General features: G+C 51.9%; 1 protein-coding gene across 3 annotated transcripts in view; it reads left to right on the top strand.

The window, feature by feature from the left end:
* Positions 1 to 21,174, top strand: part of PLCG1 (phospholipase C gamma 1) — a 38,887-nt gene continuing 17,713 nt past the window's right edge. Inside the window, exons 1-2 of one of the 3 annotated variants that reach the window (XR_004033015.1) lie at positions 1 to 89; positions 309 to 646. Coding sequence is in view for 2 of the 3 variants with exons in the window: in XM_030826059.1 (XP_030681919.1) it covers positions 430 to 646 (217 nt within the window). In the remaining variant the exon portion in view is untranslated. The remainder of the gene's footprint in view (positions 90 to 308; positions 647 to 21,174) is intronic. The other 2 variants (XM_030826059.1, XM_030826058.1) reach the window with 2 other exon arrangements.

Raw genomic sequence — 21,174 nt, 5'->3', positions numbered from 1 at the left:
GGCGGGGCTGCCGTGCGTGACAGGGCCGCTCGTGGCCGCCGGGCTGTGTCCAGGGCCGCGTGAGAAGGCTCTGCGGGACTGAGGGCTGGGTGGGTCGACCGGGAACGGCGCGCGCTCCCGCCGCCATCGCGCCTCCGTCCCCGCTTGCGGCCTGTCTGGGGGTCGCGGGGCGCAGGCGCGGCGGGCCGGCGGGCGGGGGTCCTCCCCACGGGTGCGCGGGCGCCTTTGTTCCAGGCGCGCGAGCGGGGCGGGGCCTCAGGGCAGCCCCGCCCCGTCGCGCTCAGGCCCCGCCCCGTGTCCGCCTGCAGGAGCCGCCGCCGGGTCCCGCTCGTCGGCCGCCTCTGCCTCAGCCCCAACCTCGGCCGCCGCCGTTGCGCCTGCTCCCGGGCCGTCCCGGCCTGTGCCGCTGCCGCCCCCAGCGTCGGAGCCATGGCGGGCGCTGCGTCCCCTTGCGCCAACGGCTGCGGGCCCGGCGCGCCCTCGGACGCCGAGGTGCTGCACCTCTGCCGCAGCCTCGAGGTGGGCACCGTCATGACTTTGTTCTACTCCAAGAAGTCTCAGCGACCCGAGCGGAAGACCTTCCAGGTCAAGCTGGAGACGCGCCAGATCACGTGGAGCCGGGGCGCCGACAAGATCGAGGGGGCCAGTAAGTGCGCCCCCTTCCTGCCTGGGCCCGCCGCGCGCGGGGGTCGTGGGAGTCCGGCCCGACTGCTCGCGCCCCGGCCGGCCGCCCCAGCGACTTGGGCAAACTTTCGGGCCCTTCCCAACCCCCTCCGGGCCCCGCCCCCGTTTCGTCTCGGGTGGTCACTGGGGGCGGGGGGCATCCGGGTCCTCGGTCACCTGACAGGACACCCCCCTCCCCCAGCTGGGGGGAGTGTTTCAGTCGCTTTGCCCTGAGGCCTAAAAATCCTCGCAGGCTGGAGACCTGCGGTGCAGGCATCGGGCCCCCCAGACCCTGGGAGTGGTGGCGGCATCGGCGAGGGAAGCTAAGGCAGTGGCCCCCACCCTGCACGGGAACCTGGGGCCTGACCAGCCGGTCCCCGCCCACTCTTTCTCCAGAAAGAGCAGTCTGTGAAACTCTCCGGGCCCCCAGGCTGGGCTCTTATTTGCAAAGGAACCTTTGGGTTCCCTAAGTAGAACTTAGGCAGATGTTGGGTAGGGCTGGTCTTGGAGCAGAGCCGGGCCTACTCATCTCCCTCTGGGGGAGAGGGAGGAAGGTGGTCTTGTTTGGTTTGGAAAAGCCTGAGAGAAGCCAGTGCTGGATTTTTTTTTTTTTTCCTGCTACTTTTGTCCCAAAGCTGGGTTTTGGAGGCCTATGTGGGTGGACAGACACTCAGTGCCAGGGCAGGGACTCCCCTTGTCCTGGGAAGCACGTTCCCAGGAGATGGGCCCCATAAAGGCCTGCCCCAGCGCCTTGGAGTCAGGTACTATTCTCAGGAGTGCAGCTAGTTTGTGAGTCTAGCCCTTTGTCCTCTGTCGGGTGGCTTCAGGGAGCGGGAGCGGGAGCGGCTTCTCTTGGTTTCCTGCCTTTTCGCCTTTCCAGGCCTGAGCTTGGCTGCTTTTGCGCTGGTCTCTAGTGGGAGGAGGGAGTTGGGGGATTTTGAAAAACCCCAGATCTTTGAGAGTTGTTCCACTTAGCCTGTGCTGTGGTCGGATGGGCACTCTGCTCTGTCCTCCATTCCCCCGCCTCTCAGTGTGAAGAGATGGTGTGTCTGCAACTCTAGACTGGGTTGCTTCTTGCAGGGACCCCCGGAGACTGGGGTTAGAGAGACCCAGGCTCAGAACCAGATCTGTGTGAAGGAGGGGGATCAGGAAGTGACACCCCAAGGGGAGGTCCCACACATCTTGGGTATGGTGTGCATGTGTGTAGATAGTTGAGGAGATTGGGAGGAAGGAAGGTCTTGTGGTGAGGCAGCCAACCATCCTCAGCTACAAACTCCAGATCTGACACAGATCTAACGCAGCTGCTCAACTTAGAAATGGCAGCTGCCTTCCTCAGTGCCCCCACTGACCCTGTCAGCCATTGGGAGAACATTTTAGTGACTTGAGAGCCTGTGGATTCCAAAGTAAAGGAAGGATCGACACTGCAAAGAGCTGAGATAACTCTGGGAACATCACTCAGGCATCAGGCTCCAGGCACGGTCCCCTTCCTTGCTGCCTATGCTGTGTTGGTGGCACTGGCTGGAAGTTCTCAGAGATCTCCTGGGTAACAGACTGCATTTTAAACCACGCATATTAGCAGGCAATAAATGTAGCACAGTGGTTGATGGCAAGTCTGGATTTGAAGCCCATATATTCGTTGTATGTTTCTCGGCCAGTTACTTACCTTCTCTGAGCCTTGATTTCCTCATGTGTAAAATGGGGGTAATAATATATCCAGTATATATGGTTGCTGCAGGATCAAATGAGACAATTCATGTAAAACATCTAGCATTGTCTGACACATAAATGTTTAATAAATGTGAGCTGTTATTAGCAATAACATTAACAATAGACCGTGGCTGCCCTTCAAGACCCTGAACTGGGAATGGTGAGGGGGTGAGGTGTGGCTGTAGGTGAGGATGAAGGTGCAGGAAGGGAGGAGGACGGTGACCAAACTCACATTTCACTTAGATTGCTACTCAGAAAAAGGCAGGAAACGGTTTTGTTTTGCCCCAACCCATGTAGAACAGTGTTTGTTTTGCCCACCCACCATGTAGAACCGTGTTTCTGTAGAGAAAGTGTTTGCAGTTGTGCACATTTGACCCCTGGGTGTGACCTTTCTTGTTTGTAAGTTGGGGCCTGAAGAGAAAAGAGGGGTGCAGAGAGGGGATGATTTATCATTCCTCAGGTCTTTGGGGGATGGAGGCAGGCATACAGAAGGCCTGATAACCCCCTACCCAGGGGTGAGCAGGTGGGTCAGCCAGAGGTGTACACATTCAGTGATCTCATCAGTTAGCTGGGATTTAACAGGCCTGGAGAGTAGGCAGAGGATGTAGGCGGACCCTGGCTCTTGGATTTTGGGGGCTCAGATTGAAAGGAGCCTGGATGAAAAGTCTGGTCGATGCTCGTGTGTTCAGGCTTTACTAATGGAGGCTTCCACTGAAGCCCTGCCCTGCTTCTCCCCATTCGTGGGCTCTCGTTGGTGGGTTCTGATCCCTGCGGCCTCTGAGGAGGTTGGACTGCCAGCCGGGTTTTCTGCCACCTGGACTCTTGCCTAAGCACCTCAGGTATCTAGCCTTTCCTGCTGACCCTACCAGGGTACCAGCAGTGCCTGAAGCCTGGCCTAAGAGAGAGACACTGTGCTACCTTCAGGGTGTTGGTAGACCTGAGGGAGAGACAGTGTGGTTTAAGGAGCACTCATATGTAAGACCTACTTCTGCCCTGACTCTGTGCCCTCTCTTGTCAGCACTTGTGAAATAGAGCTGACACCTGCTGATTTCTAGGGTGGTCATTTGGCTCAAAAGCGGGGTGGGGAAGTGCTTAGGTGTTGCCAAGTTTGGTTGTCCTGGTGGTATGACAGGAACCAGGTTGGTGTTTGGCCTTTTATGTTGCAGATACTGACATAAATGAATAAAATGCAGTTATGTAGAGTTCCAGCTGAGTGCTATCGAGACCTTTCGTCCCATTTTACAGATGAGGAAATGGAAATGGAGAATCGTTTGTGCCCAAGGTGTTGTAAGTGTCAGTGTGTGGCAAGGCCTCAGCTGGGGCCACCTCACTAGTCAGTGGCTAACTAGCAACCCCAAGCCCATGTTCCCTGTGGTCCACGTGGCTCCTCTGTGAGACACCTTTGTGCTCAGACCACGCATTACAGGGCAAAGACCACTTTGGCTTTTGTATCCCAAGACAGCCTCAGCCTCTCTAGGCTCTGGCTCCACACTTTTTCTTCTGGTGTCTTCTGAGTTGAGATGGTTCAGACTCGTGTTTAATGAGGTTGTCCATTTGAGGGTCTTTGTGGGCCCAGTAAACACTGGTGTAGACACTGTGGAGGTACTCTGTGAATATTGACTGAGCATGTCCGTGGGGACTTCTGGGGCCCCAGGCTTCTGTCTTTGGCTGATTCTTCACTAGATACTTTTCTAGATGCCAGGCCCTCTGAGGGGAATGAGTATGGGTGCTTGCTTTTAGGGAAACAAAAACAGGCAATGACAATTGTGAGCAGTACCTTTGATGAAGTGGGTGAGGGTGGTGGAAGAAAACAGCTAACTGCCTTGATGAGGCAGGCGGGCTCAGAAGGGAGGTAGTAGTGGAACCAGCCGGCTGGGGCTTGACCCCTGTGGCTGGGGGGCAGACCACACCAGGAGGCCTGCTCCAAGGGCTAGGCCCACAGCACGGGAGAGGGCAAGGCCCAGGCCGGTGTCATCAAGGGTTTTCTTTGTACTGGCTATTACTCCCAGTGGGAGAGGGGCAGGAGCACATGTCCGGATCTCCAGAGCTAGCCATCCCTGCCTGTGTGTTTCCTGTCTGAATGTAGTTTTTTCCAAGGGAAGTCAGGCCTTTTAGTGTTTCCTCAGCACCCCAGGCTTGCCCCGATGTGTGGGTTTCCAGGCGCCCCCCCACCGTCCAGCTGGGATCCTCTGTTTCCTGTGAACCTAGGAAAAGGGCCTGCTTCACAGATAACTGGAGGAGCTGAGCACACCCAGTTCTGGGACCCACAACACCTCCAGCTTCTCTCCAGACTCCTCTGTGTATGTGTACACAGATGCACAGGATTCAGTTGGAGTTTAGAGATCTTGGCTACCAGCTTTGCTCTGGGTAGCTTCTTAGAATGAAGCACATTTATTAATATTTGCAATAAGTATTATTACACCTCCCCATTTGCCCAGTGCCAGGCACCAAGGATTCAAAAGTTTATTGAGACATGGTTTGTGCTATTGATGAACTCTTGGAAAAGACAGATGTGGAGGCATATGATTATAACCCTGTGTGTTACAAACCATAATATAAAGGCTTCTGCCAAGAACTGTGAGGAGCTCTGCCAGGAAGGCATTAAAGGAGAGGTGACTTTTGAGGTAGGCCTTGAATTACTGAGGCACCTGCCTGTGCTGAGGCTGAGGAACTGGGAATCACTCTGTGCAGGGGTAGGGAACAGATACGGTGTGGTAGAGAGGAGGCTGGGACTGGTTGGAGACAGCTATAGCCCTGGCGTGCCGTGTCCAGCAGATTACACTCAGTCCTGGAGGTGATGGGAGTCAGTGGAGGCTGTTGTGGGACTGACTTGCCTCTGCCTGGGAGACCACAATGGCAGTGGTTTGTCAGGCAGGTGTTGGGGAGGGAGGCCAGTGAGCTCCTACAGTTTGCACGGTTTGCAGGAGAGAGCTGATGAGGGCCCAGACAAGACCTTCTTGCTGTGGCAGAGCGGGGATGCCATGGTGGTAGATGGGAGAAGGGCTGGGTCTTGAGGGGTGAGACAGAGCTTAGTAGTTAAGCATTTGGGCCGTAGACTCTGCTTGAATTAAAATCCCGTTGTGCAACTTACTTGCTCTGTGACCTTAAAGCATATAACTACCTCTCTGGGCTGCTTATCTGTAAAAAGGATAGTATCAAATGGCATTTATTTTATAAGGTTTTTGTGAGGATTTGATGAGAACCTGTACAAAGTGCTTAGCACGGAGTGTGGCACAGTGTAAGTGCTTACTACGTAGGAGCCCTGACAGGACAGAGATGAGGATTAAGTTCCCAGGAGGACCTGGTGGGGAAGAGTTCGAATGCACCTGTTGTCCTAAGGGGCTGGTGCCTGGCCACCAAGCCCTTTGATTCAGAGGCAAGGAGGCCCGCCCATCCTCTCTTGCAGCTCTCAGCAGTCTCTGTAAAGTCAGGGCTCTTTCCCACTGCTGGTTTTGCAGGGAGACAGGGCAGTTGGCTGGAAGCAGCTGCTCTGGGTGGTAACCCCTTCTGTAGAGTGAAGGTATGATATTCTAGTCCTATTCCTAAGTGCCTAGTCCAGGACGCTATCTGGAGAGACCTTGTCTTCGAGGAAGTGCTCTAATGCCACAGCCTCCATGTGGTAGGGCCTGCCTCTGCTGTCACTGTTCTGTGTCAGTCTTCGTTAACTCACAGCATCTCTTCTCACTCTGTGCCTTTTCCTGTGGGATGTGGCTTCAAGGAGACCACAGACGATAAGTTGGAGGAAGGGAGTGAGGCCTGAGATTGCAAAGGCGTGATATTAGGAGACTGATTTTTCCCCCTTTCCACTTGCTTTGTTAGAACTAGAGAAGTCACTGCAGACTTTGAGGAGAGTCCTAGGAGAGATGGGTGTGGGACAGGAGGATGGGAATGTTCTGGTGCCCCTTGTAGAGTGCTTTGTTTTTTGTTTTTTGTTTTTTGTTTTTTTGAGACGGAGTCTCGCTCTGTCACCCAGGCTGGAGTGCAGTGGCGCGATCTCGGCTCACTGCAAGCTCCGCCTCCCGGGTTCACACCATTCTCCTGCCTCAGCCTCTCCGAGTAGCTGGGACTACAGGCGCCCGCCACCACGCCCGGCTAATTTTTTGTATTTTTAGTAGAGACGGGGTTTCACCGTGGTCTTGATCTCCTGACCTCGTGATCCACCTGCCTCGGCCTCCCAAAGTGCTGGGATTACAAGCGTGAGCCACCGCGCCCGGCCGAGTGCTTTGTTTAGAGGAGCATGGGAACAGTGCTTCCTTGGAGGGAATTTCTGAGAGCAGCGTGTTTACAGGTGGCAAGACTCAAGGTGGAGCCACGGGTGAGGAGTGGCTTCAGGCCGCCATTGACCAGATAGTCCCACCTTGCTGGTGATTGAGCTGAAGTGCCTGGAGATTTGTGGCTAGAGCTGGTCAGATTTGGGTTCAGGTCTCAGCTCTTACTGTGACCTTGGGCAGATTACTTTTCCCTGTCTGAAATTGATCTTTAGCTGTAAAAGTAATTTCTCCTCACAGAGCTGTATATTAATAATAAGGGAGATTGTATATGAGAGTAAGAGATTTTATGTGAAAACTACCCAGCACATTTGTCACTTAGTGGCCACTTACCAGTATTCATTTCCTTTACTCTCACCTTCGTTAACTACAGAGCTCCAATCTTTTCCACCACTAAGCTCGGCCACAAGTGGCTGCTCCAACAACCTGGGCTAGGAGTCTGTTTCCTACTTGCTTTCTGTGTTCCTTCCCTGAGTCTGTACACAGAGGACTGGGGCATCAAAAAACTCTGGAATTGGAATATCATATTAGGAGTTCGTGGAACATTTTCTCACCTGTTGTATTGTTTGAACTTCACAGCAGCTCCATGAATCCATGGAGGGCAGGAGTTACTATCCCTCTCTTACAGAGGAGAAAACCAAGGCCCTAAGGGTAAGGTCACATAGCAAGTTCATGGCAGATCCTAGGATTTCTGATTCCTGCTATAGTATTCAGTTTATTCTCCCATTCTGGGGAAAATGACAATAGGATGGACTGTTCATTAGGAACAGAGGGTTATTTTTTTTGTTTTGTTTTTCTTCCCTCTGGCCACATGTGTTTGACCAGCCTAGACTTCCATCTGTGGACAAGCTGGACTCATTGCCTCAATTTCAAAACCCATCCTGCACTCATCCTTGCCATAACACCCATGTCGAGATGCTTGGCCCACCCAGACCTTTCCCACACTCTTACATGGGGGTGAATGTAGCCGCTGATTGGGGGCAGGGCACAGAAGAGCCTCACCCTCATGACTTTCTGGTTCATGGTGACACTTCCGCCTAAGCTTCTACAGAACATGGGAATCTGGGGCTCCGTGCCCCAAATGTCCTGAGAAGGGCTTTTCCAGGATTCTCTATGACAACTCAAGAGCATGCATTCATTCATGTGCTCTTTAATTTGTCATACATTTATTGTGGGTCTTGCTACTGTGTGTTGGGCACACTGAGCTGGATGTGATTATTCCAGCCCCTGACTTGTTCTTGGTAGCAGTAGATCTCTAGCCTGGTTTGTGTTCCATCTCACCATAGCTACTCTCCTTAAAAAAAAAAAAAAAACTAGCTTTCTTGGGCCTCAGTGGCTCATTGAATAAGTGAGACACGACTTGTGCTTCCCTGGCTTTAGACTCTGGCATTTGCTAACTGTGCCAAGCACTGTGGAGACCAGTAGTGGACATAAGGTTAGGGTAGATACAGCCAGAAAGGAGATAAATAGCCAGACAGATAAAATACTTATAGGATTTGGTGAGTTCTATGAAGGAAATAAAGCAAGAGGCTGCTCTGTCAGGGTAGGTGAGGGTGTGCTGTGATAACAAATGATGCCCACATATCAATGACTGGCAACAAGGAAGGTTAATTTCCCCTGTTTGCTATGTGTGCTAACCTACACCACCGTCCCTGGAGAGTGGCCTCAGTGGTTCTGGGTGAGGCCTCTAGTACAGAGCCTGAACACCCTGGGCAAACTAGGCTGGAGAGAGATTTGGAGTATGGAGGTTTAGAAGGAATTAATTTCTATGACTTAGGATGCATGTGGTGAGTGTGGCTTTGCTGTTGTGGTAGAGTAGAGTGCTGCCTGTGTGGGTCAAGAGACTGTCTTGGCTGACATCTTTGAAATAAGTATATTCGTGTGGCCCTTGCCTGTCACCTCTGCCATAGCTGCCCCCCCCTTCCCCACTGACCCATGGCCCTACTTGAGCTGCCCGCTGAGCCTACTCTGTTGTGGCCACAGTATCCTGCTGCTGCCCAGAGTTTGAGATTCTCACTACTTCTGCCACTCATCACAGTTGCTTCCCAGAGCTTTGCTGGGTGTGCTGGAGTCTCCAGAGAAAGTGGGGAATATGGGTGCCTAGAGACTTCTAGGGGCTGTTTTCAGCCCCTAGAGAGTAGAGAAAGAAGTGTGAGAAGGGGTTGGTCCCCGAATATTCTGTAGTTTCGGAGAAGAAGCAATGGGGACAGTGGAGTTGGTTGCCTTAAGAGAGGCTATGGTCCCAAGAGATGGGACTTGGAGAGTCTCTACTTGCATTCCTGGCTAAGCCCTTAATATTCTCGCACCCCTCCTTGCAAGACTAGTTCCTTTTGAGGTGGTTCTTGGCTAGCTTTTGAGAGGCTGCAGTGGCTGTGTGCCCAGGCTTAAGTCCTAGCTTTCTCCCCACTCTTTACCTCCTAGGAACCGGGCCCATCCTGGGGGAGGCAGGGAGGAGCTCCTTTTTATAGTCCACATGTAGGCTTTGTGTATAGGCTCTGCTGCTTCCTTCCGGCCCTGGCCCTTCCTGGTGTTGGCCGGTGGCCCTGGCTTCAGCAAGACTCAGGATGCAGAGTAAACGGGGCAGGGCGTTCTCCTTCAGAAGACTGGCATCCCTTTTTACTGAGCCCAGGCCTGGCACAGAGGAGGCTGGAGTTAGGAAGCAAGAAAAGGAGGTGACCCAGTCCTTGATCCTGAGAAGCTTGTGATCTGGACCATGCAGAAAACCACTAATGCCCAGGGCTGGCAGGAGACAGCTATGCCTAAAGTGCTGTAGGCTGAGCCTGAGGGCCAAGACGGAATCGCCTTTCTCCCTGTAGCAGCCCATCCTACCCCCGGGGTCCCTCCACCTGCCAGCTGGCACACAGGTGTTGGGTAAAGCATCTGTACAAAGGCTGTGAGGGGCCTGGGCGCAAGGCAGCAAGGCTTGGGTACGGAGGAGAGTGGGTGGTCTCACTGATGTTCTGGGCCCTGACAGTGAACAGCTGGCCAAACTGGTGAGGAGTTGGGCCATGGCGAGTTTGGCTACTTGTTTGTGTGTGTTTAGTTCTTCCTCAGCACAGGTGGGGAGTTCACTTTGGGGTTGGCTTCCTGTTTTCTTGGACACCTGGGGATATGGTTGAGTTAAAATGTTCTGAGGGAAATGATTGTTGAGGGTATGGGCTTGGGTCATAGTGTCCTTGGCTTGGCCTTGCCCGTGGTAGGAGTCGGGTATTGACCACACTGGGTTCTGGCTGTGTAGGTGTGGATGTGTGGTGGGAGAATTCCAACCCCACCTTGACTTCAGCCTAAGGCCCAGAGAGTGTGGGCCTGAGTTCACAGGGTGACTAACCCTAGGAAGGAGTGAAGGAGAGCTCCAGTTGGCCATAGGTCCCACAGGTTTCTCAGCTTACTTGGGGGCAGGAGGTGAGCTAAGGAATACAACTCCATTCCCTCAGTTGGGAGGTTGGGCAGCGTTGGGTCCTTCTCTGAGGCGCTGAAGACCCACTTTATGGTCACCCTATTCTGCCTGATAGTCCACCAGCTGTTTGGAGGCAGCTCCCCTCTTCCTGCCCTAGTCACTTCCTCCACCTTCAACAGTAATTGAGTATAATGTGCCTGTGTTAGCTTGTCCATCCTAACTGGGACTGTGGCCTTTTCTTAGGAGTTCTTAGCATATCCACCAAGGAGGTTAGAAAAGGTAACATATGTCACTTTGTTAAGGATTTTGCTGAGGGCCTTTTGAGGCCAGCAGTGAAACACAGAGCATTCCCTCCAGTGAGAACAGAATGTCTGTTGCCAGACTGATCCCAAGAGGATGGCTTGGTTCTGGCCTGAGAACTGGTCTACACTGGAAGCATGAAGCTCCATACAATCATGTGTGCTAGTAAAGGTTGGGCAAGCAGCTCTCCTAAGCAGGTAAAACGGTAGGGTATTCAACTTCAACTTCGGAGAAAGAAATCCAAGGTAGCCGTCTCTCTCAGTAGGGGAGGTGAGTTCAAAGAATTTAAGCTGGGCCGGGCACGGTGGCTCACGCCTGTAATCCCAGCACTTTGGGAGGCCGAGGCAGGTGGATCACGAGGTCAGGAGTTCCAAGACCAGCCTGGCTAAGATGGTGAAATCCCATCTCTACTAAAAATACAAAAATTAGCCAGGCGTGGTGTCGGGCTTCTGTAACCCAGCTACTCGGGAAGCTGAGGCAGGATAATTGCTTGAACCCGGGAGGCAGAGGTTGCAGTGAGCCAAGATCATGTTACTGCACTCCAGCCTGGGCGACAGAGCAAGACTACATCTCTTAAAAAAAAAAAAAATTTAAGCTGGGCTTTCTGGGCAGGCAGTGAGTGAATGAGATCCCTGGCACCTTGGAGTGAGGTCAGAGACTAGATCACTCACTGGGGCCCTGTTTCCCAGGAAGCAAAATGGGGACAGGAGAGTGGCTTGGCTTGGGCTGGCATGGCCCAAAGGGAGTGCAGCCAGATGCTGTGGCGGCTGGGTCAAGTAGCTCTAAAACAGGAGAGCCTAGTGGGTTCTGCTGAAGCAGGATGTCTCAGCAAGCAGGCCTCTGACCTGATGACTTCTGACCATTATTTAGAATGTCTCCAACCCCACAGATTTACTCTGTTGGAGGCTTAAGGACTAAACCCACATTTACCGTCCAAGAGGTGGCAGTAACACAGAAACCAAAGAGGCAGGAGCCAAGGTTGGGGTGGTGAGATGTCATGGGGTTCAGGGAGTGGCAGAGGGCAAGGCCTCTATTCTCCCTCTCCCACTTGTCTCCCTGCCTCAGCCCCTATTGCTCTGACACTTCCCTCACCACTATGAGTCCTAGGCCCCTGTTGTTTCCTTGTAGGAGGGAGACCGCAGATTTTTATTTCTTCTCCCTACCCATTCCATTTCCTCTCCCTTGTGAGAGGGCTCTGCAGAGACAGGGCAGCAGAGAGAGACTTGGGGATATGCTGGGCTGTGGTCAGGAGGGCCTCATTTATCTAGTGAGCAGGAACAGGTTTTATAGCAGTGATGCTTTCATTGTATTTTTCTTGAATAAGGTCCCCAAAACCTTATTAAGTTCCTGGTAGGCATGGAGCATTGAAGATGACAGACATGGTGCAGTCTCTCAAGGAGTTTACCCTCTAGTGGAGAAAACAATCAGACAGCCTTAAAATACATGTATGGCTACCACTGTAATAAATACTGTGAAGCAGGAGTGCACCACGCAACCTGGAGTCCTCTCCATCCTCCCCTTCTGTCTGTGCTGGCCCTGCTTGGCCACTTTCACCAAGGATTCTGAGGCGTTACAGAGCACACATCTAGGGTACAGGAAGTCTTGGCTTTGAAGTATCGTTGGCTTTGCCACTCACCAACTGCCACCTTAGGTAAGTTAATTAACCTCTTTGTGCTCAGTTTCCTCACTCGGGAATTGGGGACCCTAATATTTACTTCATAGTGTTATTTGCAAGGATAAAATATAAGGCAGTTTTTATCCTTGTAAGGCAATCTTATCAAGAGCTTTATACAATGTCTATGCAAAGTAAATATGCAAGAAATGAGTGTTAGGATGCCAGATGCTGCTGTTGCTCATCGTCTCTTCCCACCCAGCAGAGGTAGTAACTGTTTCATCCTCTACTTCTCAGCTTCTCATAGTATTTGTAGACTCTAACGTAAGCTATCTAGCATAATACTCATATCTAATTTTTCCTTCCACATTCAAGCTCCTTGAGGTACTTGTATTCCAAGTATCTAGTTTAATGTCTCTCATGTAGGTGCTCAGAACGTATGGTTAATTTTGAATGATAAAGCCAGTAGGACTTGTCAGAGGGCTGGATTGGGGGCTGGTGAGAGAAAAGGAGATGCGAAGGATCATTCTGAAGTTTGGAGTTTGGGTACCTGTTTGAATGGTGATGCTCTTAGCTGACCCAGGGGGTATGGCAAGAGGCCTGGGTTCTAGTGAGAGAGGGAGCACAGTGTTTGGTTTTGAGGAGTTGTCTTTGAGATGCTTTGAGATGAAGAGTGGGGATAGCAAGTAGGCAGCTGAATTGAAGGATCTGAAGCTTAAGAGGAGAGGATTAGGCTAGAGACCTGTTCGTGAATTATCTGTACATGGGAGGTAATTAAGGGTGTGGGCATGGCTGACACTGATGAGGAAGAAGGCAGAGCACCGGAAGAGAGGACCTTGACCTGAGCCTTGATCAAGGCCATTGCTAAATGCAGGTGGGCCTGTAGCACACAAAGAAGCATGAAAACCAGGCAGGGTTGTGCAGGAGAAGTGAAGGGCAGAGCTTCAAGGAGAGAGGGCGTGATCAACGGTGTTGATTGCTCTGAGGGATCAGGAAGGAGGACCATAGATAAGTGATTTATGGGTCAGGCACGGTGATTCATGCCTGTAATCCCAGCTCTTTGGGAGGCCAAGACCGGCGAGTCATTTGAGCCCAGGAGTTCAAGAACAGCCTGGGCAACATGGCAAAACACCATCTCCACAAAAAATATAATTAGCCTGGTGTCGTGGTTTGCCTGTAGTCCCAGCTACCTGAGAGGCCAAGGTGGAAGGATCACCTGCACCTGGGGAGGTAGAGGCTACAGTGAGCCCTGGTGGTGCCACTGCACTCCAGCCTGGACAACAGAGTGACTTATGGGCCAGGCATGGTGGCTCACACCTGTAATCCCAGCACTTTGGGAGGCCGAGGTGAGAGGATCACTTGAGGCCAGGAGTTTGAGACAAGCTTGGGCAACATAGCGAGACCCCATCTCTATAAAATATAAAGAAAAATTTTAAAAGTGACTTATACCCAGTGCTATGGTTCTCCAAGTAGCCTGAGTATACTATGTGGGGGAGCATTTTCTGAGGGACTTTTGAGGTCCTGGGCATCCCTGAGACATGGCCCTGGTGGGTCCCCAGTCTCTCTCCTGCAGCCAGGAGCCTGGCATACACAGGCCATCTAGAAACAACTTAGGCAGCATCAGTCTGCAAGGGAGGCAGAGTTTGAAGCACACTAGACTCCTGACACAGAGGCTGACCCATGGCTGCCTGGAGAATCTTCTGGGCTTGTGCAGAAAAGTTGGGGCAAGTCACCTTTCCCTACTGTGACAGTCAAGGCTTGGTATAGGCCATCTTCCCTCCCTTCTCATCTATGATACTCTGAATGCCCTGTTTGTGGAACATAGTGGACTCCTGCACCTCTGTCTTGGTTTCCATGAACGCCTCTGCCCAGTATGTGCTTGTCAGCCCTCCAGACCTGGCTTTTACAGAGCACTCCAAGACATTGCTCTACACACACTCAGCTCCACAGACACCTCCCTGTTGTTCTACTCTTTGCATGACCTCATAGTTATCTGCTTCCCCATCTGTTTCCTCCATCAGGCAGGGGTTTTCTCAAAGGCAGGAACTCAAATGCCTTATTGATCTCTGTTTCCCTAGGACCCATCCCAGGGCCTGACATGGAGTAGACAGATGCCCGATAAATGTTTGATCAGATGATGGAATGACTGCATAAGCCGAATAGATCACTGCTGAGTGCTCTTCCAGCTTTAATTTCTCTGGGTGGGACCTCCTTTCCCTTCCTTCCTTTGGATTCTGTTCTTACGTCTGAAATAGGTAAGATTAATTTAGAGTCCTAGGGAAGAGGGCTGCCTGCCTGGTACAAAGGCTGGCTATGGCTGCTCTGTGTTTCTCTGTATACCCAGTGTCAGGGATAGCAGCTGCTGTGGGGACACTGCAGAGTGTCCCAGTTCTGCCATGACTCACCATATGACCATGACAAGACCCTTTGGACCCTCTGTTTCCTCACTGTTTCAAAGAGATTTGTCTAGAATCTAGACCAAGCTTGTCCAACTTGCTGCCCGCGGGTCTGGTTTGAAGGCAGCTGCTGCACAGTAATGGGAAGGACAGTAAGCCCCACCATCGCCTTCCCTTTGCCATATAACCCTGTGACCCTGGAAGTCCCTGAACCCAGATCCTTGTTTGTAAAATGGAAATGGATAGCTACCCACCCCTCCACTTTGGCCTTCCTTTGGTGGCAGCCAGATGTGCTCAGGGAAACCTCAGATTTGTGAGTATGTTTCTACTGAGAGGCAGCAGGAGGAATATTATAGTCTCAGGAAGAGAGAGGAATGAGAGGGAGAGGAGAACTCTCACCCTTTCCACAGGCTTTGGGCATACACAGCCAGCTTGGAAATCGCTGACCATCCTGTGGCCTGGCTACTACTGCTTCAGGCTTCCTTCCCACCTATGTCCAGGTCTTATCTTTGTCTCTTCTTTGGCTACCTCCATCCTTTTCCTTCAGAGCTGCAAAAACCTTGCCAAAGCCGTATGGTCCTGATGGGTGCAGAGCCCCTGTGCCTCTGGCTCCCTGTGAAGAGGGATCTGCAGTGCAGTGCTTGCCCTACCCCACAGGGAGTTGTATGGGAACCTGGGGATGGGGTGACTGAGGTAGGGGGCCAGAAGTGGCCCAGATGATACTCACTTCTGCTGGAACTTTTCTTTGTCCATCTTTCAGCATCCTCTGGTGGAGAAGGCTTAGCTCCATTAATGCTCTCCTAGGTCCTGGCTGTGTATTTTCTTTGGTATGAGGCTGGGAAACTGGGAGGGGCTCATCTGTTTCCCACAGGCTACATGTGGAGAGGGTGATTGGTGAGAGGTCATTTTGGAGATCTACACACCTGACCCCTGGGACCACTCTCCTGAATCTCCTCGTGGTCTTGGCTTAGGGCCCAGCAGGGCGTGGGTGCTCAGCATCCTGCTGCTTTTACCGTTCTGTTTTTCCCAAAGCTCTGTTAGCTTCCCATGGCTCCCATTGGCTATAGGAATCTTTATGTAAGGACCTCCCAGTGTTTCCAGACTGTACTTGCCCCCAGGGGTCACATTCCCCCCAACTATGCCTGCTTCTTCTTTTTCTGTTCCCATTGTTACCTCACTGACCACTGCATTTTCAGTATTTGTTGTAGCCCCACAGCCTCTGTGGCCCACTGTGCCACCTCTTCCAGGAAGCCATCCTTGATACCATCTTTCTGGTACCATCTTTGAGCATCTGTGGCCTTTGCTACCTGTTAGATAATTAGCTCTGGAATCTAACTCCCATGTGTTTACTCCTGCTCTTAAGTACTCTAAACATTTTGAGGCCTCCCCAGGCCCTGGGTTTGTGTTGGACTGGTAGGGAATGGAGAGAAGAGTCAAATGTGGTTTCTTCCTTGGAGGAGCTCATAGGCCAGTGGCCTAAGACACCAGGGAAGCACCAGCAGGTGTGACAAGTGGTGACACACAAGAGAGGAGGGGGCACCTAGTGTGCCCCTGGCCTGGGCCTGGTGGGGGCTTAAGTGAGGAGGTAGGAGTGGCTTGTGCAAAGGCTGAGGCAGGAAGGAGTATGGGGAGACATGGGCTGGTGTCTTGTGTTGTGTTAATTGGACTTGGACCCTTTTCAGGAGGGCTGGGCTTTCCCTGCCTTCCTCCAGTGCCCTCTGCAGAGCGGGGCACACAGGCCTTGAGGGGTTCTGGGGTCCACAGCCCACAGGTAGGGGTAGTAAAAACCCCCAGAAGAGAAGGAACCTGTCCAGGAAATCTTCGCTTACCTCTTTCAAGCTCTTTAGATTTTAAAGAGCCCTTTCATATTTACTATAAGTTGCAGTTTTTTTAAGGTACAAAATTTCTTTACTCCATGCACGTTTAAATGGATAGTTTTTGCTACCATTTACATTAATTAGCTTACACACTTTGGGTTTTGTGTTTTTGTTTTGTGTTTTTAGAGAAAGGATCTCGCTTTGTTGGCCAGGCTGGAGTACAGTACTGTGATCATAGCTCATAGAGCTTCCTCCTCATCTGCAGCCTCAAACCCTTGGGCTCAAGTGATCTTTCCCACCGCCTCCCAAGTAGCTGGGACTACAGGCATGTGCTACCATGTCTAGCTAAGTTTTTTTTAATTTTTATTTTTTGCAGAGGTGGGGTCTTCCTCTGTTACCCAGACAGGTCTTGAACTCCTGGCCTCAAGCAGTCCTCTTGCCTCAGCCTTCTAAAGTGAGCATATGCACTTTATAAAGGGAAAACCCTCTCTGAAGAGAAATATTTCAGACAGGGCATGGTTGCTCATGCTTCTAATCCCAGCACTTTGGGAGGCCAAGGCAGGCGAATCACTGGAGGTCAGGAGTTTGAGAGCAGCTGGCCAACATGGTGAAACCCCGTCTCTACTAAAAATACAAAAATCAGCTGGGCATGGTGGTGTGCATCTGTAATCCCGCTACTTGGGAGACTGAGGTATGAGAATCACTTGAACCCCGGAGGCGGAGGTTGCAGTGAGCCGAGATTGCACCACTGCACTCCAGCCTGGGCAACAGAGTGAGACACCCAGACCCAGAGAAACATTTCGGTGAAAGCATGTTTCATGTTCAGAAATTTGGGGTACTTTTTGTTATGGTTTTCTTGGCCATATCTTCATCATTTGGTGGGTTTAGTTTTCAGTATGTCCTCCTATCCCTTTCTGATTAAATCACTTTTGTATCTCTTACCTCGTTGGCATCTCACTGTAGTCCAATGAAGGAGGTGCCAGGAGTGGTGATTCTATTTTGCAGATGAAGAAAATGAGGCTCAGAGAGATGGGTCCAGGCCTGCCCACCTTGCCAGTGCTTTTGCTCATAATACCTCTCTACACCCTTTTTGCCTGACGAGTGGTTAACAGGCTTATAAATTTGGGGGACCTCTGTCTGTTGGGCTATTTGAAAGTGGCTTTTTTGAGCACAGGGGATACTAGGACACAGGTTCCAACAAGAAGCTTAGGTCTAATTTAGGGTCTTGGATTTGATGATTGGGCTCCCTCTCCCCCTTCTAGGGCCTGCCATGTGTCTGCCCCCTAGGGCAGGATTGGCTGGCTCTCACTGGCTGTGCTCTGAGGAGCCCTGCCTTTGCTCTTATCTTTATCTTCCCTAGGGTTCCTGCTGTCCTTGAACTCTGCCAGGGCAACAGGAATACTGCCCTTATGCACATCCTCGTGGTGGCCAGACAGGGTGGTTATCCCACTTTACTGGACAGGAAGAGAGCTGGTGGCAGACCTGCGACTTGGCCTGATGTCTCGGGGGAGTCGGGGTGGGAGCAAGAGTCAAAGACAGGAAGCAGCCCTACCTTCAGAAGAGCCAGGCACACAGATCGGTCCTCTGTGGTTATTGTCTTCTCCCTTTCCCAGGTTCCAGACTGGCTGCCCGCCATATAGCTTGTTCCTTCGACAGCACCCTCTCTCCCCACTCAGTGGATTGGGTGCTGTCCCAGGGTGGCGGCTTACTCTCCTGCAGAGGCAGGTTCTCAGCTGGCCCTGAGGGTTGTATAGCTTCACAGCTCCCAGAGTGCTTGGGCATAGGGTGGCTCAGATGAGGAAACAGGCTCCTCTTTTAAAGGGAAAGCAACTGCCATTACTGTCATGTCCAAAAGGTGGATGCTGTCCAGAACTGCATGGCCCAGAAGCTCCACTCTGAGTAACTGCTGGTCTCTAAATCTCTGTGGTCTCAGGCCAGGAGTCTGTCCCCGGGCTGAGAAGGGAGGGGAGAAGAGGGAAGAGATGGAAAAGGAACATTGCCCTTCCCAGTCTCCCTGGCCTCGTCATATAAGCTTTTATTTTACAAATTCAGTCTTGTGGCATTTTGCCTTAATGCTTAGAGCTGGCCCCAGGTGCCAGGCAGCAGGCACATTTCCTTCTGCCCAGAAAACAAAACACACATGAATCCGAGGTTGGGCGTGGTAAGGGCAGGCCAAGGCTGACCGTCCTATGTGGGTATCTGTGAGGTAGTGTACCTACATGTAAGGGTCTGTTGTGGGTCTACTCCCACGAAAGCCTTCATCTTATGATGGACCAGAGAGGACTGCAGACTTGCCAAGGCCTAGCTGTATACTTGGAGCCAGGATTTGAAACTTGATCTTTGGGGATGCATGTGCCTCAGACTATTGGTGAGTGTGTAGGTGGGGCACTGCAGGCTCAGGAAGCAGCATGTCTGCATATGCTTATCTGTATACAAGTCTGTAAGAGTGCCCCTTCTCCCCATACAATGCCCCTATCCCTGCCAGGCTTCTTTTTGAGCTGGGGAAATAGCTGCTTGTATTCTTCTCTTCATGGACCATCTTTATTTCACCTAAGTTTGGGTTTGCACCTAGTGGGGCCTTGGCAAGTAGCCTTATTTGTCTCCACTACTGCCAGCTTTTGTAGGCTCCATGTCAATGGCACTAGGCACACAGGTAGACAGGTGGGCTGTCTCCAGACTTCTCTATTACCAGCACTTCCCAGCATGGCCCTCACAGCAACCATGTGAGGTAAGAGGAATTTCCAGTTTTCTGATGGGGAAGCTGAGACCGAAAGAGTGAGGGGACTGCCAGGGCCTGATAGCTAGAATTTAAGAGCTGTGTGGTTCTCCTCACTAAGCTGGGAAGGGGATGGTCAGGGAAGGCTTCTTGAAAGAGCAGGAGAAGGCAGATCTCCACCAGGGCAGGGAGCAGAGCAGGGCCCCAGGATTCTGCCTGGGGCACCAGGAAGCCTGGCTTATGAGAAGGTTCTCAGTCCTCAGAGCTGACATGTGATATACAGTCCAGGCACAGGTGTGTGTGGTCCCTCATTACTTCAGAGCCCCTTAAGAAAGACTGAGTCTGTTTCTTCATGAGAGTTTGTGAACGATTAAATATAAAGGACTAAATCCCCCTCACTGCCCCAAGCGGCTTATCTTGTCACTATCTACCATAGCCACATTTGGAATGGTAAGGCCCGGGCCATTCCTGAAGCCCAGGCAGCATTCACTGTGGGCTTGGGTACATGGTGCCATTTCTGAAGCCTGGGCAGCCATCACCATGGGCCTGGGGACCTGGTGCTGGGCAGAATGAATACGCTGCAGCCCTGATGGGCTGTGCTGGCTGGGCTGTGCCCTCTTGGGTCAAGGCGAGCCTGGGCATTAGGCCTTTGTCATCATGCTATACATCAGGTATACAAGGGCTGCTACTTGTGGGATCTGCCCTTGTTCTCAAAGAGTTCCTCCTCACTGCCCCAACTTCTTCATAGTGACGGCCTCTTCGTACCCCTGGCTTTTCTTTTCCCCAGAGTTCCCCTGAATGTTGTTCTCTCATGGTTCTGAGTTGGGGAGGAGTGCTAGGTCATAGATTTTTGGGTATAAGGTGTGACTTTCCTACTCCCCTAAGTAGTTCTCCCCTTCTCAAGCTCCTAAGTTCTGGGAAGGTCTCTTTTCCTGCCCTCCTGACTAATGGCAGGGAGGTCTGACCCAGACTGTGCCAGACTGGATCAGTCTCTCTGTCACCTGCAACAAGGGCAGAGGCCATTCTTCTCTGGGGAGTCTCCTTGTGAATTCCTGGGGACCAGCTCTGGCTCTCTCAGGAAAGAGGATGCTGCCATATTTGTTCTGGGAGGCAGGAAGATGAAGGGTGAGGTTGGGAGGTAGCACAGGATGTGGCTTTCAAGAACCTAGTAGAGCATCTCACTGTGCTGCCAGGGCCAGGCTGGTGCCTTCTTATGGAAGACAGTACAAGGGACCAGGTGTGGCCAACAGGAACTTGGGAGCGTTGGATGCCTGGCCTGGAGCTGCGCGGTGCCTACCTGGTCCCTATCTCAGTCACCTGTTCTGCCTTCAACTGATGTCAATGGAAATATGTGCAGGAGTACAGGCTTGTTGAGAGTGTGTGTGTGTGTGTGTGCGCGCACGCGTGTACAGTCACACTCACCTTTGCAAGAAGGTGTGGGAGGGAGATGACAGCAGCTCCACACCGGAAGAGCAGACTGGTTTCTGTTTCAAAAGGCAGAGTTTGTGGTTGTTCTGCAGTTTCTGATCTAGCCATTTCCCCTGATGGAAGCTCCTCCTTCTGTCCTTGGAAGCCCTGTGTTCTTGGTTAGGTCTTTTATGGCCCAGTTCTGCCTGCCCCTGTTTCTACCCGAGTGTAACTATTCATTTTTTTTCCCCATCCCTATTTGGTTTTCCCTCCTTCTGCCTGTGTACCTGCCTTTTTCATTTCTTCATTGAGTCATTAAGCAAGCCCTGGAGGGGCCCTGCCTGGCCTTAGGTATGTGAGCAATGTATGTATATGTTTGTATGCACGAGGCATCAAGTGTATTAGTACCACAGGAAGGAACTTCTCAGTTGGGCTCTTGGTGGAAGAGAAGGAAACCTGGGAGGTGGACATTTCCAGACTAGGAATCAAGATGAAATAGGGATGGGAAGCAACAGCTATTCTTGCCCTTGGTGTGGCTTAGTGTGGATGGAGCAGAGAGGGTGAGAGGGCAAAAGCTGGGGAGGTAAATTCCTGAGCCCTGTCACAAAGAGCCTTCAAGGCCATAGAAGGTGTTTGTTGTTTGTTCTCCTTAGACTGTCAGTGGGCAGCCTCGGGAGGGGCTTGAATGAGGTCTAGGGGGGTCAGAATAATGTTTTATGAAGAGCCAGAAGACTGGGGAAGGATGGCTGATTGGTGAGAACCAGGGGTCAGAGAAAACAGCAGAAAAGGCAGGACTCTCAGCTAGAGGACAGGCTGGAGGGGTTTGCTGAGGGGACAGGTGTTTCCAGGTAGAACCAGAAATGTGTCGGGGAGCTAGGGTTAGGGCCAGAA

Source organism: Nomascus leucogenys, chromosome 13 (assembly GCF_006542625.1).
Source record: "Nomascus leucogenys isolate Asia chromosome 13, Asia_NLE_v1, whole genome shotgun sequence".
Classification (NCBI taxonomy): Eukaryota; Metazoa; Chordata; class Mammalia; order Primates; family Hylobatidae; genus Nomascus; species Nomascus leucogenys.
The sequence above is the reverse complement of the archived record's forward strand: the minus strand, read 5'-3'. Positions and strand labels throughout refer to the sequence as shown.